General features: G+C 41.8%; 1 protein-coding gene across 1 annotated transcript in view; it reads right to left on the minus strand.

Annotated features, from left to right (window-relative positions):
• The window catches only part of Zzef1 (zinc finger ZZ-type and EF-hand domain containing 1), a 137,114-nt gene that overhangs the window by 84,121 nt on the left and 36,440 nt on the right, over window positions 1–16,553 (minus strand). The window contains 8 exon segments of the mRNA XM_050162721.1: window positions 994–1,064; window positions 3,587–3,720; window positions 4,579–4,748; window positions 6,024–6,124; window positions 7,253–7,465; window positions 8,268–8,379; window positions 12,578–12,726; window positions 13,414–13,505. Of these exon segments, the coding sequence (XP_050018678.1) occupies window positions 994–1,064; window positions 3,587–3,720; window positions 4,579–4,748; window positions 6,024–6,124; window positions 7,253–7,465; window positions 8,268–8,379; window positions 12,578–12,726; window positions 13,414–13,505 (1,042 nt within the window).

Genomic DNA, 16,553 nt, shown 5'->3' on the forward strand with positions numbered 1-16,553 from the left:
AGTGTGGATTCTGGGGATTGAACTCAAATTCAAGTCTTCTTGAACACTTTACCAACTGAGCTATCTCTCCAGCCCTCGTTTTTGTTTTTTTAGACAGGGCTTTTCTATGTAGTCTAGGCAGACCTGGAATTCACTAAGTATGTAGCCCAGGTTGGCTTCAAACTCCCAGAAATCCTCTTGTCTCTGTTGCCTGAATACTAGAATTACAGGCACGTACCACTATACTGAATTGCAGTCAGTTTTTAAGTGGTTGGGTCTGTAGACTTACATATAAGACCTGAACCTCCTTTAATTATAGCTTTTGTCTTTAAAATTCCCTTTGAGAGGGCTGGAGAGATGGCTCAGAGGTTGAGAGCATTGGCTGCTCTTCCAGAGGTCCTGAGTTCAATTTCCAACAACCACATAGTGACTCACAACCATCTATAATGAGACACGGTGCCCTCTTCTGGGATAAAGGTATACATGCAGATGAAGGACTCAATTAAGATAAAATAAATAAATCTATTAAAAGTCATAAAAATCATTAATAAAAAATTCCTTTAGAGGGCTGGAAAGATGACTCAGAGGTTAAGAGCACTGGCTGCTCTTCCAAAGGTACTGAGTTCAATTCCCAGCAACCACATGCTGGCTCACAACCATCTATAAAAAGATCTGGTGCCTTCTGGCCTACAGGCATACATGCAGGCAAAACACTATATATATAATAAGTAAATAAATCTTGAAATAAAAATAATAAAATTCCCTTACAAACTGAAGCACTCAGAAAATAATCCACAAGGGCCCAGCTATAACTGGTTTTATAATGACAGGATTTGGGGTACAGCACTATTCCAGTCACTCTTATACCTAGGAGGAACTTAGAAACTGATCATTTTAGATTAGCAGAGAAATCACAATTCCAAAGACATGAGAATCAAGAAATATCTAAAATAATAACAACAATAATTTTGCAAAGATTCAAAGTACTCGACATATAAAGAGAAGTAAACTTACCTAAAATATGTGCAGAGTGAACGGAAAGTGAGTTGCAGAGATTGCTTGTGTTCGTGCTCAGTGACATTCTTCTAGGAAACCAGAAACTGTACATTTAGAAAATCGATTCCATAACATTCTTAAGACCTTAGAGCAGTACAGAACACCACCACCCACTGGACCATCTCATAACATCCAACTAAGCCAATAAACAGCACTCTCCATGGCTTCTGCATCAGCTCCTGCTTCCAGGTTCCTGCTCTGAGTTCTTGTCCTGACTTCCTTCAAGATGAACAGTGATGTGGAAGTTTAAGCCAAATAAACCCTTTTCTCCCTAAGTTGCTTTGGTCATTGTTTTTCATTATAGCAACAGAAACCCAAACTAAGACAGAAACTGGTACCAGGATCATGGGGTATTGCTGTGATAGACCTGACCACGTTGTTTTGTGAGGACTGTAGAAGGACTATGGAACTCTGGGCCAGAAAAGCCACTGAGTATTCAGAGCTTGGTCAGTTATTCTATGGGAGCTTGGAAGATCAGAGAGATGTGCAGATGATGGACACGTGGCTTGTGAAGTTCCAGTGGGAAGTTTGAGAATCTAGTAGGACCATTGCATATTCTAAATTAAGAATCTGTGGTTCTGATTAGCTGCGGTTGAAGAATCAGCTGTGAGTAACAAAGAGACCAGAACCACTAAACTAAAACTGTTGCTTTCCTTGGACAATTGACACTGATCAGCTGGGGTTAGGGAATTAGCAGTGATTAAGAGAAAAGACCAGCATCATTGGGGTGAAATCTTCTAGGAAGTGTTCCCTCAAAGTCAGCACACAGAAGTTGTGTTCCAGAGGCAGTCAAGATTGTACCTCACACTGGCAACCAAACTTAGTAATATATAAGAATCACCCAGGTGGTACTGGTTTTGAAGGCATGAAGGAGTCACAGAGAACAACTGAGGATTGGCACTGTGAGAAGCCAGGAAAGGTTACTAGACAAAGTGCAGCCTCAGTAGCAGCTAAAGACCCAAACTGAAGGGGTCATGGAGAGAAGCTGAGGCTTGGCACCATGAAGAGAGTCTAGGAGAGGCTATCGGTGAAAGTGCAGCCCAGTTGCAACAAGAGACTCCAGTATCTTAAAAGATTCCAGTACTATGGGATGACCATCAATGACAGCAACAGGTATGAAGCAGAGCCAGCCTGAGCCTAGGAGACAAGCTATGTGTGTTGCAGGCGGCAGAGCCAGAGAAGTGACCCAAGCCTTTTGGAGGAGCCCAGAAGACTGTGAGTGAGTAGCAGAATTGGACGTTGAGCTATTTATACACACTTGGAAAGTGGTTTTGCTTTGTTTTGATGGTGACTGTGCCCTGGTTCTTCTCTCTTGAAGTAAGACAGTATTTAACTTATTCTTGTATTTAATTTATTTTACAGGCATCCACAGTTGAGAAACTTTTAATTTTTAAAGACATTTGGACCTTTACAAATACTGGATTTTAAAAGAGACTGCATATTTTAGAGACTGACTTTTTCAAGACTGTGGGACTTTTAAAATTTGAAAAGTTATTGTTGTAATGTTGATATTCATGTGTGACCTTGGAGCTGAACAAGAAAGGACATGTTACGGCTTACAGTGACATGTTTATGAGTCAAGTTGACAAGGGTCACCAGCCCTTGAACACTTCTTTCTAGAAAAGGCACTGAGGGAGATTTCAGAGAATTTAAGACGTAAGCTTCTGCTAGGCACAGAACATAAGAAGATAACATTGGGAACATAAGAGGGGCACAAGAAATAGTTACCTGAAGAGAATTGTTTGGCAACATAAAATTAGCAGGGCTGTTTAATTCACCAAAGTGTGAAGAAAAAAAGCAACCTGATCCCTTTCTGAAGGAATGAACAGAGACAAGGCTGCTTTGCTCACAGACACACCATTCAAGTAGTCAGATGTCTCCTGTTTCATGTGAGGAACACGTTAAGAACAACCTCAACAACTAATCATTCATTCAGCTACCTGATGAATGCTTCCAGCAAACAAATGGGGGAGTCTTGGTATAAAAGGTGCTGCTTGGCAGTGCTTTTAACTACAAAAAGCACCTTTCACCACGGTACTGAATCTGAGTAACATCGAGCAAGGCCCTAAGAAGTCAGGAAGAACTAACTGAGGTTCTCTTAAAACTTGGCTATATTTTCTTGAAAGTCATCTATTGAGCTAGTTATAAATAAAATAAATAAGTCAGGAATGACTTCAAAATGACACTAGGTAGGTGGGAGAACTGAAAAGTGAGTGAGGTATATCACAGATGAAATAAGGTTAGCCTGAGTGACAAGGATTCACTATATTACTGCTTTAATTTTTTTTTTATAATTTTCTTCTAATTGCTTTAACTTCTTTTTGGGAAAGAAAAGGTAAGAAGATTTTATTGTAGCCAAGTCATAAGGGTGGAAACTCCACTGTGACTAAGAAGAAGACAAGGTGTGGATCTAGATTGAGGACAGCACATGTCTTTCAAAAGCTCACACAAAGCTCTGCGGATAGTGATGGCATCAGAAAACACTGTCGTGTATTTAGAGAAGATAAAGACTAATTCAGTAATGGGATCCACACTTTTGGTACATAATTACCATCATGGTGAAGAGCTGGTTCCGCCGGGTCTGACGATCAGGAAAGAAAATGGCAGCCCCATTGAGAAGGGTGTTCCTGACTTCTTGCTTTAGGATCTCCATGGGCACAGAATCTCCATCAGCTCTATCTACCACTAATGAAAAGGAACAATGGGTCAGCTCTACCACATTCCACCTGTCCATTAATTAACCTGCTATAACTGATGACAAATTCACTATTTTCCATGTTGTGCTCTGTATCAAAGTGAGCTATTTCTGTGTATAGGTTAGGCAGTGTAAGTAATTTAGCTTTTCTTTACATGTAACTAAAACAAAGACTATACAAACAAGTTTTTTACGTCTTTGTCTGTTCTCTTGAGACACTCTTGGCAAAGCCTTAAAAGTACTCTTAGGTGTGGCAAGTGTTTCATCCTCGATCTGTTATTACAATCTCTCACTCTCAATCTATTGGCCCAATCCCAGTGTTAAGATTTAACAGTGTGATAGTGAGTACCCTCAATATAATAGAACTGTACCTGAAAATAGCAGGAAGTTGGCTGTAAAAGAACAAACCCTCAATCTAAAACACTAATCCAAAAGGCATCAAACAAAATGCTCCTGGTATGTTAGAGATATAAACCAGTTGGCAGAGCACTTGCCTAGTTTCATGATGTTTTGGGTTTATGGGTCCAGGGACCACATAAAACAGTGTAGTGATGCTTGCTTATAATTCTGGTACCCAAGAGCAGAGATAGGAAGATCAGAAATTCAAGGTCATTCTCAAGTGCTTAGTGAGTAGGAGGCCAGCTGGGATACATAAAACCCATTCTCAAAGAAAAAAGAAAGAAAAAAAAATGGGAGGGAGGGAGGGAGGGAGGGAGGGAGGAAGGAAGGCAGGCAGGTTCATGTCCCACAATCTCTTTCTGGCTCACATGGTCACTGGACCCCTCACACTTCTATAGCCAAGTGGTCACCAGTACAAAGTCACATTCAAGGCACTCCCCAGTCCCTACCATCACATAAGTGTGTGTAGAGCTCCTTGGCAGCCTGCATTCCCTCAGGGCACTGTGCTGCAGGTTTCTCCTCCTCAGAGGCAGCTGGTGGGTCACTCTGCAGCACTGAGAAGCAGCTCTGCAGAAGCTGCAGCAGCAGGGTCTGTGCACAGATGCATTCTTCTCTTGGGCTTCAGAAGACAAAGAACATCAGAGAGCAGAAAGGCAGGTTCATTTCACCCTCCAAAGCTATGTAGCTGTCTACAAAGGATTTCCCTCAAGCCATCAGGTTCAGTAAAGGAACACCACCAGACACCTGGAAACAGACCCTGTCTGACTGCCCACTGGGGAAGGAAGCATATTTGTGATTTGTTTCTTCACCTATAAAATGAGGAGACAAATCATGTCCTTTATCTAAAAAGCTGAGATCAGAACATTTGAGCCTCAAACTTTGGATTTCTTTTTCATGATTTTGGAATATTGGCACATGCATGCATGCATCAGAGAGGGAAAAGGAAAGAGGGGAGGTGAGCAGAAGGGGGGGGGAGAGGGAGAGGAGGGAAGGTGGGGTAGAGGGAGCTCTCTTGGAGTCGGGACACAAGTGTGAATATGAAATTCATGGAGCTGGAGAGATGGCTTGCTCCACAACCATAAGAATTGACTGACATTCACATTTCAGTTCTGTGTAACAAGCTAGGCATCCCTGTGAGCTCAGTAAACCAGATCCAAGGTGTGTGTGTGTGTGTGTTCGGGGAGGAAGTGGGGCACCAGGGACAGGAGGATTTCTAGGGTTTACTGGCTTTCAGCCTAGCTAAGAAAAAAAAAAGTGATATCCAATGCCCTCTTCTGGCCCTCACATACACACAGGTCCACATATCCACCCTCATGAGCACCAACTCATACACACACACACACACACAAAATAAAGAAGTAGATAGATAAATAAGTGAGTGATTTTTTTAAATGAAATTCATTTGCATACAACTTTTTTATGCATTTTTTTTCAGTGCTGCAGATTGAAGCCAGGGCCTTGTGCATGCTTAGCAAGCACTCTGTCACTAGGACTGAAGCCAGGACCTTGCACATGGTAAGTTAGCACTATGCTGCGGGGTTATGACTCCCAGCCACACAATAGTTTTAGCTCAGCTGCATTTGACTGTGATTCGTGATATGAAGTGAGATATGAAATTTTCCACTTGTGGCATACAAACAGTTTTCCCAATTTTGGGATTTTGGATAGGAGATGCTCAACTTGCATCATGATAATGCCTGGCCTGCTTATACTAGCAGGACAATCAATAAGGAAATGTTTGAGGAAATATTTCCTAAACATTTTATAGAAATCTGAGGTGCCATTTTCAACAATCAAATATTTCAAATCAAACGAATACATACAAAAAATAGATAAAAAGAATATCCATTTCAGCTTTTTTATGATTGTTACTTTATAACAAATTCTGACCTACTTTTGCTTTAATTTACTGTAAAAATTCCAGAAGATCTGCAAATCAAGACCCGTGAAGTCCAGGAAAGACTTATATTTTAAGCCACTTTCCTTCTGCTGCACCTAAAAAAATAAAGACCAGAAAAAAAGTAAAATTAAAAATATATTTAGAGAAATATTGGGATGTCTCACTTACTTGTCATGGTTAAGAAATGAGATAACCCACCTGAGTGAAACTCCCACACAACTTAGACAACAAACTGTGTTTGTGTGTGTGCAAACACAGATAACTATGACACTAACGTACACATGGCCACGCAGGCTCTCTATCTTCATAACACATACATAAAGGTTTACATGATAATGATGCCCAGGACTGTCCTACAATGTACTTGACTTCCCTACTTGTGGGCTGCACTTCTGTTGTAACCTAGTTACTACTCCTAGGCCTTTCTCTTTACTCTGCTCTGATAAGAGTTCTTTTTTGTTTTCATTTGTTTGTTTTTGTTTTTCGACGCAGGGTTTCTTTGGAGCCTGTCCTGGAACTGGCACTGCAGACCAGACTGGCCTTGAACTCACAGAAATCTGCCTGCCTCTGCCCCCTGAGTGCTGGGATTAAAGGCAGGCATCTTCACCACCTGACCTGGTAAGAGTTCTTAGCTGACACAGACCCAGACGCCATATGTGCACAGCTCAACAGCTTCTTGTGCACTGAAGACAAAGAAAGCTAAGGGTGGACACTGCTGCACACACATGAGGGCTCCCCTGAAGTTAGCCAAGCACTCCATGGTAAGTAAGATTCCCTTGAGTGAATTGATATTGTGATTTACTAGTAATTGTAAAAATCAGCATCAAAACCCCAATTATTTCAAACTCAAAACCTGACAGTTAATACATTTAATAAAAGAAATTCACCTCTAGACTTGAGAAGTAATTCTCAGACTTAAAGAACAAATCCCGTGATGCTGCTTTGTTGCCCCTGCACAAGCACAGGTAGGCACAGAACCATGTGCCTGCAGGTCTACTCCAGGCAACCTCACAAGTGCCACATGCCATGTAGTATTCTACAGACTGGTGCCACAGAACCCACTCTGCCCAGCCTTTTTGTATTATTATGAAGTATGAGAGCTGTTGTGCTCACTAATATTGCCATCGCTTCAGAAAGGTCAAGTTTTAAAGATGCCTGTTTCCCTTAACACAGTCATTCATGTCTCCTGGAGGAACATTGTACAATAATGGAAAAAACCCTACCAGGTCTTGGGCGAGCTGCTGTATGAATTGCAGAGTCCTGAGGAGCAGGGTGGCCCCATAGATATTCTCTGTGTCCTTTCTGCAATGGGCATAGAGGATACTTTGTTCAGCTTCTGCCCTTGCAGGCCGGAGGTACCCACTGATACTCAAGCCTTGTACACCCAAACGTTCTGCTGACTCCTGGCGTGTGCAGAGGAACTTCACCATCAAGTACTAGAAAGGATAAAAGAGAACTCAGAGAAGGAACTGGAATCCCTAAGTGCAATGAAAGAGGACTGAGAGGCCTTTTTAGGAAAATCCCTCCTGGTTTTACTAAGCATTTTTTTATAAAGTGTCACCATACCCAATACTGGGGACACGAAATAAGTGGTATCTTCAGCCAACAGAAAAAAAGAACACAAGCACTAAGTCAAGTTCTGTAGGAATCATACTAAGAGCAATGCTTTCTGAAAGGCAAAAACCAGGTAGAAGTGAGAGAATTAGTCTTGCTAAAAACAGATATTTTGATGAAAACAGTCAATGCCAGAGGGACTCACTTCAGGTTCTCAACCAGCATGTGCAGCTCACACGGAAGAAAAGGAATGGCCTTGTCTGTGCAAACAGAGCAAAGGCATTTTGGAAGCTCAGCTTTGGTACAAACTGCTTCTTAACGGGAAAATTCCTTTTATAAAGGCCTTGTTGTCCTTTCTTACTTATAGTTTTACATTTTATTTATTTATTTCATGTGTGTGGGCACATGCATCTCACAATGTGCTTGTGGAGGTCAGAGGACAAACTAAAGGATTTGGGATCAAACTCAGGTGTCAGGCTTGGCAGCATGCACCTTTACCACTGAATCATCCCATTGGTGATGTTAAATTGGTGGGTTAAATCTCCCTTTGTCACAGAATAATATTACATCTGCCTCTCCCATGCCCTCTAAGGTTCCCGGGTTGGCTCAGGGCTGGTGCAGTCAGCCGTGTTTGTAGAAGGGGAGAGCAGGTGAATGAGCGAAGAGCAACTGGCTACTGCTTACTTTGGCAACTCTGCACTGTTGTAACTTGACATCAGCTTCGTCCCACTCTTCTTCCAGCTCAAACCAGCCAATGGGATCATCCTCTCCAAGGTCATCAGATGAGCAACCAATTCTGTGAATACAAGTGTAATCATAAACATTTTCTTGGTTTTGTTGAGACCAGGTTTCTTTGTAGCTTTGGAGACTGTCCTAAAAACCTGCTCTGTAGATCAGGCTGGCCTCGAACTCACAGAGATCCGCTTGCCTCTGCCTCCCGAGTGCTGGGATTAAAGATGTGCACCACCACTGCCCAGCTATAAACATTTTCCTACTTTCCTAAGTTTCTTCAGAGCCTGATAGATAAGGCCTCAACTAAATGACTTTTAACCCAGGCATTTCCAGTGAGATGCAGGAGTGATGCACCAAAATGGGTACCTCTGAAAATGGAGAGGCAGGAGGGGCTTCCCTTCCCTAAGTCTGGCAAACTTGTACATGACTAGCCTGAGGTTTGAGCCATGTACAAACAGTTGAAGGGTAAATGCTTCCAATCCTATAGCTCTCAACAGGAAAATCTCAGCCTTCACAGGCCCCTGTTAATTAGCAAGTCCTCCGAAGGAAGCATTCTATCCTTAAAGCTAATGGATAATTGCATGCTGCTCTTTAAAGCCAGATGGGTAAATGCTGCTCCCTCTTAAACAATTAAGTAACTAACTAAGGAGTAGGCATTCTTCTTAAATACCATTCTTGTTTGTTTGTTTGTTTGAGATAGTTTTACTATGGTAGCCTTGACTACCCCAAAACTCACTTTGTAGAACAGGCTGGCCTTGAACTAATAAGAGATTTGCCCGCCTCTGCCTCCCAAATGCTGAGATTAAAAGCCACCACGTCTGGCTTCAAGTTCCATTAAAACCTCACACTACTTGGCCTATGACTCAGCTATCACACTAACAGCACAGAAGTGTTCTGTGTAACATGACAAGCAACCACATATAACTGCAGGGAAAAGTAAAGAAAACACAGAATAAGTTCTGGAACAAAGGAAAAATTTTGCTCTCTTCCTCACATAGGTCTTTCTTGGTAGAAATCTTCTGTCATACAACTGACCACAACAGAACAGATAGGATTCGCTAAGCTCTAAATGCCAGTGAGTCTCATCCATAACACATGTTTGAGGAATTTTAAATGTATCCTTTAAGGGCAAGGGATATAGTTCAGTGGCATAGCATTTGCCTAGAAAATGTGAGACCTGGTTCCACCCTTGGCTGTATTCCTGTCCCCCTACCACCATGCCTGGCAGAAAGTGTCCTGAAGGAACTCTGCAATGTAGAAAGCCAGCAAAAAGTCAGGGACTACAGAAGCAAGCGCTCGCACTAAACCACACTTTACAGCAGCAGGTGCTGACTGGGGAGCAGAGTGCTAGGAGAACATAACAGGCAAGACATTTTTATTTCCCAAAGGAGAGAAGCTGATTATATATGTAGGCCAAAAATTGGCCTATATTGAAGAATAACTCATGCTAGAACCAGATCAAATCATTAAGGGATTTATGAATAAGTTTGTATTTAGGTTAAAAAAATTCATTCTGTATAAGATTTCTTGTTTGACAGAAAATTTAGAGGAAAAGACCTATTTTAATATCCCAAGAGTGAGAACATGGCTGCTTAAAATTAGGTGGCACCTGTAGCCATTATTAAAAAAGAAACTACGCTAGGTGTGGTGGTAGATAGGCCCAGGACACAGGAAGCTGAGGCAGGAAAGACTGCCACAAGTTCCAGGGTAGCCTGGGCTACATAATGAGTTTTAGGCTATCTAGACTAATAAAATTTTGTCTCAAAAAACCAAACCAACAGCCAGGCAGTGGTGGCACACACCTTTAATCCCAAACCTTGGAAGACAGAGGCAGGCAGATCTCTGAATGAGTTTGAAGCCAGCCTGGTCTATAGAACAAGTTCCAGAAAAGCCAGGGCTATTCGGAAAAAACAAACCAAACCAACCAAACAAGCAAATAAACCCCAAAAACTCCAAAACCAACCGACAAAACAAACAAACAAACAAAAAAAACCCCAAAAAAACCCAAAAAACAAAGGAAGATGGGGACAAGAAAAGAAGAGGAAGAGTTTTATGTCCTTCCCATAACTACTGGATTAGACCTGTATTTTCACAGGTGATTTGTATGCGCAATCATGCCTAAGTAGCACGTATTGGGCAATATTTTAGGACTGCTGTTAACCTTGGGAAATATAAGAGCATAGGCAGTAAATCCAAGGCTCTGATCTACAAGTTCTAACTTTAGCAGCAATAGGAAGGCAACACTATCAGGAGTCACCAAAAGCCTCTGTGACTTCGTCCACTTTAAGTCTTTATCTTAACAACTGACACCACACTCATTCCCTGATTTCTAAGGGTATAGCCTGGCTTGCCCCCTATTCTCTGAGGTTTTTTTTTTTTTTTTTTTTTTTGCTGTCTCTTAACTAGTGCTATTTATCAAGGAAACCTATGTCTTCCTAGTCCACAGTCCTTTAGAGCCATCTCTTTTATCTCCATGTCTTCATTTAGTTTGATTTGTTTTAGACAAGGCCTCAACCTGTAGTTCAGGCTGGCCTCTCAGAAATCCTACTTCTGCCTCCTGAATGCTGGGATTAAAGCATGAGGCACCACACCTGGATTCAGTATTTCTAATGACCATGTCAAAGATTGTCGTGCCTGTCTCTTCTAGGGTGCTGACCTGTTTGTCCTACTGGTTATAACACATCTAAGTCTTCCCAGCAGGACTAACAGTATGCACACCACCCTCCCATAAACCTGCTTCTCCCTGGGGCATTTTTTATTTTAGAGAAAGGCACTACCAAGTTCCCCACCTGACTATGACCCACACCGTGAACTCAGTGCTGCCTAAGCCTTCTTTTCTCTTCCATTTGCTAGTCAGTTATCCCCAAGCCCTACCGCATCAGGCCACCTTGCTCCACTGCTGCTGCTACAAAGGTTGTTATGCTGGTCGAGGCCACTTTTACCTCCTCCCAGCCCCTGCCTCTATGCTTGTCTTCCTCCATCCACGGAGCTGCAGCACACGCTTAACTAGTTCTTCTAGAACATATATGTGACCTCCTTCATCTTCCTCTAACTGCCCCATAACATGTTCTACCCTCTGCCTGCTTGCCTCCCCCACCCATCACACACACGTGCTTTGAATATACACTAAGACCTGAAACAAAGACACTTCCACCGAACTGGCCTCCCTCAGCTCTCCAGCTCTGTCCCTCATGCTCTCCTCGACAGTGCAGCTCAGTCACATAACCACCAGATCCTTCACTATGCCATACTCTACCTCAGGGCCATGGTGCCTACTCTACTCTCTGCTCAAGCTACCCACTACTTCTTCAAGCAGCTACTTAGTGTGTAACTCACTCTTCAGAAACAGCACAGCATTGTTCACTGGCTCAGAGTTACATTTCCCAAGTGAGGCCTGCCTTCTGCTGCCAGATCTCCTGCGTCACACTCATTACAGTTGACTTTGTCTCCTTGCAGGAAACTCTCTGTAGTCCCTGCAGTGCCCCCTCTAGTACTTTCTCCACTGCAGGATCTTCAATGCATCAGGTTGGCACAATAAATCCTTAATAAACATTTTTAATGAAAGTTTGAAACGTGCAGCTGGAGAGAAGGCTCAGAATTTATAGCATGTGTTCTTCTAGATCCAGTCCCAGCACTACATGATGGCTCACAATCATTAAGAACTCTGGCTCTAATGGATCCAGTGTGCTCTTCTGACCTTCAAAGGCACCATGCACATACATGATGCATACACGCCTAAAACATTCATACATTAAATAAATAAATCTAAAAATAATTTTTAAAAAAATTAAAGCTTGAATGGCAGGAGAAGGGTTTAGGGCAGGATAAATTTCCCAGCTGTCAGGTGAAACTCACGCTGCTGCCAAGTAAGGCATGTATCACTCCCCAGCCATTCTGAAGACCTATGACCCTTGTCACAGAAAGGGCCAAGTAAGAAATTATGAACAAATTAACACCCTCTTTGCAAATGCTTTTAGAAAATAACAAAGGCCTCTGGCCTCTATGGTGAGTTTACTGGTACCTTTCTATAAGCATAATTTGACGACAATAAGAATACATCTTTTTTTTTTTTTTTAAGACAGAGTCCTCATATGTAGTGGTGACTGGCCTAGAACTCACTATATAGAACAGGCTAGCCTCAAATTCACAAAGATACTTGCTTCTGCTCCCCAAACACTGGGGTTAGAGGCATACATCTCCACGCCCAGAAAGAGAACAAATACATCCTTACTGACCACATGGGATTTCCCTCTGTTTTGTACCTGCTTTTTACAAACTGTCTCAGTTCCTGGAGCTTCCATTTGTCATATTTTTCAAACCGTTTGAAGTGTTCTTCTGCATGGAACTTCTCAGAAGGTGAGTTATAAGCAAATACTAGCCCACACTGGGCACCAATGCCACCACGGCGAACCTGGAAACAGAGGCAAAAATTCTGTGGCTATTTTATCTACAGTTGATATGGTTAAATGCCAATAGCTTACAGCACAGTAAAGCCATTGAAGCAGTATTCAAACATATATGTCCTGGAAGGTGAGCAAGCTGTCCTACAAAATGTTAGTTAGCATGGCTTCCTCCATCCTTACAGTCACACCATTCAAAAACTTATAAGTCGATCCAAATTTGTCCACCCGCCCTCTGCTAGAGGATGGAGAAAGAGGAAAATATTCACTGCACACCCAATAAAAGGCAAGGCCCTCTGGAAACATAACCCAAATCACTTTTTTCTCTCCCCAAGACAGGGTTTCTGTGTTTTGCCCTAGTTGTCTCAGAACTCACTCTATAGACCAGGTTGGCTTTGAATCCAGAGACCTACCTGCCTCTACCTCCTAAGTGCTGGGATTAGAGGAGTGTACCACTACTACCCAACTCAATTCACTTAAAATTTCTTCTTATTTTATGTATGTATTTTGCCTGCATATATGTCTTTGCACCAGACATGCTTGATACCACATGGTGAGTTACCATGTGGGTGCTGGGAATGGAACACAGGTCTTCTGGAAGAGCACCCAGGGCCCTTAACTGCTAAGCTATCTCCCCAGACCCTAATTCACTTTTAAAAAGCAGTACCACTACTTAAAGATGGTAGAAGGAGAATTACCATAATTCTGATCTGTGTGACTTGAAAGGCAGACTCAGTTCCTGCAGAAAAAATAGTACTTGCTCTGGTTTTTCCAGTCTCTGTAAGAAAACCTAAGAAAAAGGGGAAAAAGTTAAGATGTCTGAGTCATTTTTAGTCCTAATATCAAGAATCAACCAAAACAAGGATAACTGGCCTAGCTGTACGTTTGTGACAATTAGAAAAACAATACCTCTTGGGGCAGATATGGCTCCTTCCCCAACACCTCCATCCCCTGCAAAAAGCCTTAGGCAATAAGAGCACTAGCTAACCTCCCCCCCACGGTACTATCTCCTCAGATGGTGATTTTAAATCAAAGAGACAGAAAACTGCAGGATCAATCCCCTTCCTGAATCACCCCTAAAGCCATGACTAAAGTTTCACTGGGCTGACAAAAGACAAGTAGGTTTTAGCAGCTGGAAAAAAAGATTAGCCAGCTTCTAAAACATTCTGTCAGAAAAGATTATGAAAGACAATGAAACGGGAAGGGGATTACTGGGTATCTGGTCGAACACAGTCTGAGTTATCACCAGCTTTTCCTGTCTCTAAGCTGTTTTACAATTCTGTAAACTGGATATTGAGGGAATGCAAGTGATTTTTGTACAAAGAAATAAAAATAAAAAAAGAAATAAAAATTCTATATAAATATAGCTGATTATTAATTGTAAGCAAATTCCAACATTCCTTTCTATTGGTCTTTGTGTGTTTTTATGAATTTTCCCTTTTACTATTGATAATAGCTTAATAATTTCTTACTTCATTAAAAAGTCTGACATATTCATTTACAGTTGTATGAAAGTCATACACCTTTTTTGGTTGCCTTTTTGTCTCTTAACTCACACAAAGATCTGCTGCTAGACACAACATGCAGCTGTGCTATGCAAGGACATGCTCAAGTCAGTGCTACATGAACATTCCTCTGACCTGGGACCCTAACCTGCTTTCAGTCATCCTCCCGGAAAGTCAAAACACTGAAATGAAGTTCATGCTCTCTCTCTCTTTTTGTTTTTTTTTGTTTTTTGTTTGTTTGTTTTTTGAGACAGGGTTTCTGCATAACAACTTTGACATCCCAGAACTTGCTCTGTAGACCAGGCTGGCTTCGAACTCAGAGATCAGCCTGCCCTCTGCCTCCCAAGTGCTGGAATTAAAGTTGTGTGCCACCGTCACCCAAAGTCCATGTTCTTACTTCATACCTGTGTTTAGCAATACAAACATTCATAGACTGGGTTTCCAAAAGACAATGTGAAAAATGTATCACCAAGACCAAGAAAATGGACCCAAAGGAACCTTTACTAATTCATCACATGACCTGATTTTATTATTGCTGAGAAGTAGTACAATGGCAAAAACTCATAAAACTACAACTGATATTATCAAATAACAATTCTGTCTACAATTTTAAGAAAACATGATGCCAGAAATACACACAATTTTAAGAGCAATATACCCAGACAATCCTAATTGTTCCCAGAGTTCTGGATGAACTTACTTATGGGAATTTATTGTATAAAGACATTTGTTTTCTGGGTTTCAGGGTTTCTCTGTGTAGCCCTGGCTGTCCTGGATTTTGTTCTGTATACCAGGCTGGCCTTGAACTCAGAGATCTGTCTGCCTCTGCCTCCCACATGCTGGGATTAAACGTGTTCACCATCATGTCCTGCTGATTTATTTTTTTCCTTCCTTCCTCCCTATCTTCTTTTCTCCTTCCTTCCTTCTTTCCTTCCTTCCTTCCTTCCTTCCTTCCTTCCTTCCTTCCTTCCTTCCTTCCTTCCTTCCTTCCCTCCCTCCCTCCCTCCCTCCCTTCCTCCTGACAGAGTCTCACTATGTAGTCTAGTAGGCCTGGAACTCACTATGTAAACCAGATTGGCCATAAACTCACAAATATCTGTCTGTCTCTGCTTCCCACTACTCGGTGGGATTAAAGGTGTGCCACCACACTAGGCCAAAATAAATACTTTTAAAGATTTTAATTATTAGTTCATTTAATTGTATGTGCTTATGTGTGTGCCTGAATGTATACATGTGTGCTATACATAGGTGCTCACAGAGCCAGAAGAGGGCATCAGATTCCCTAGATCTGGAGTTACAGGAGATCTAAGTCTACCTGATATGAGCGCTGAGAACTGAACCCAGGTCCTCTGCAAGAGCAGACAGTGCTCTTAACTGCAAAACCACCTCTCCATCCCCAAAATAATTTATTTTTTTTTAAAAGAAGGAATATATTGTAAAGGCTAAAATAGATTGTTCTGTAACTTATACATGCCTGCTGTGGCACAGTATACCTGCATTCACACACTCATACTCACATGTATAAGCATATACACTTAAAAATTAACTCTGTGTTTCCTTGTCTTGTCATTTAGCTTTTTTTTTTTTGAGACAAGCTATCATTATATAGTATATAGCCTATGCTGGCCTTGAACATCTGATATTCCTACCTCACACTGCTGATCGCTAAGATTATAGGTGTGCACCACCATGCCCAGCCAGCTGCTCCCTACCTGCCAATAACAGAAATAAAAACTTAACCAGTCACAGAATTAAAGAATTTAATGCATCTGTCCCTCCAGCTCCTATTAGCCAGTCATGCTTTAAAGACCCAAGCATTAGTGGCAATAACTTCCATTCAGAAGTTAAGGAACATCAGCTGCCTCAAATGTTAAGATTCCTTCCCTGAGCCTTCTTTGGGTTCCCAAAACTGAAACATACTAAACAGAGAAACTAGAAGTGTGCCAATCAGAGAGTTTTTACTGTTCTAAGGGAAAGGGAAAACAAATGGTGTTCCTCTTGCACTGGCTCTTCAGGCCCAAGTTTCCAGACAGTCAGAGTTGTGTGAGGAGTGTCTAAGATAAATTGAGGGCTTCTGTCCACACTCCACACCCTAAGCCACAAAAAAACAGAAAATCTACCTGCCATAGTCCAATCTAAAAATTCGCCCATCCAAGGTAAAGAAAGTAGGAAGGGGAGGTGGCTGGCGAAAGATCCAGAGAAAATAAGGGAGTATTCAAACGGGGCTAGGGACAAGGCAAGCAAAAGTATCTCACAGGTAAGAGATGTCTATGTATATAGATTTTCAGACTGAACAGTGGTAAAAACCCACATTGTAAAGGAGAGGGAAATAC

Source organism: Alexandromys fortis, unplaced genomic scaffold (genome assembly GCF_014885135.2).
Source record: "Alexandromys fortis isolate MF-2015 unplaced genomic scaffold, M_Fortis_MF-2015_v1.1 scaffold_84, whole genome shotgun sequence".
Taxonomy (NCBI): Eukaryota; Metazoa; Chordata; class Mammalia; order Rodentia; family Cricetidae; genus Alexandromys; species Alexandromys fortis.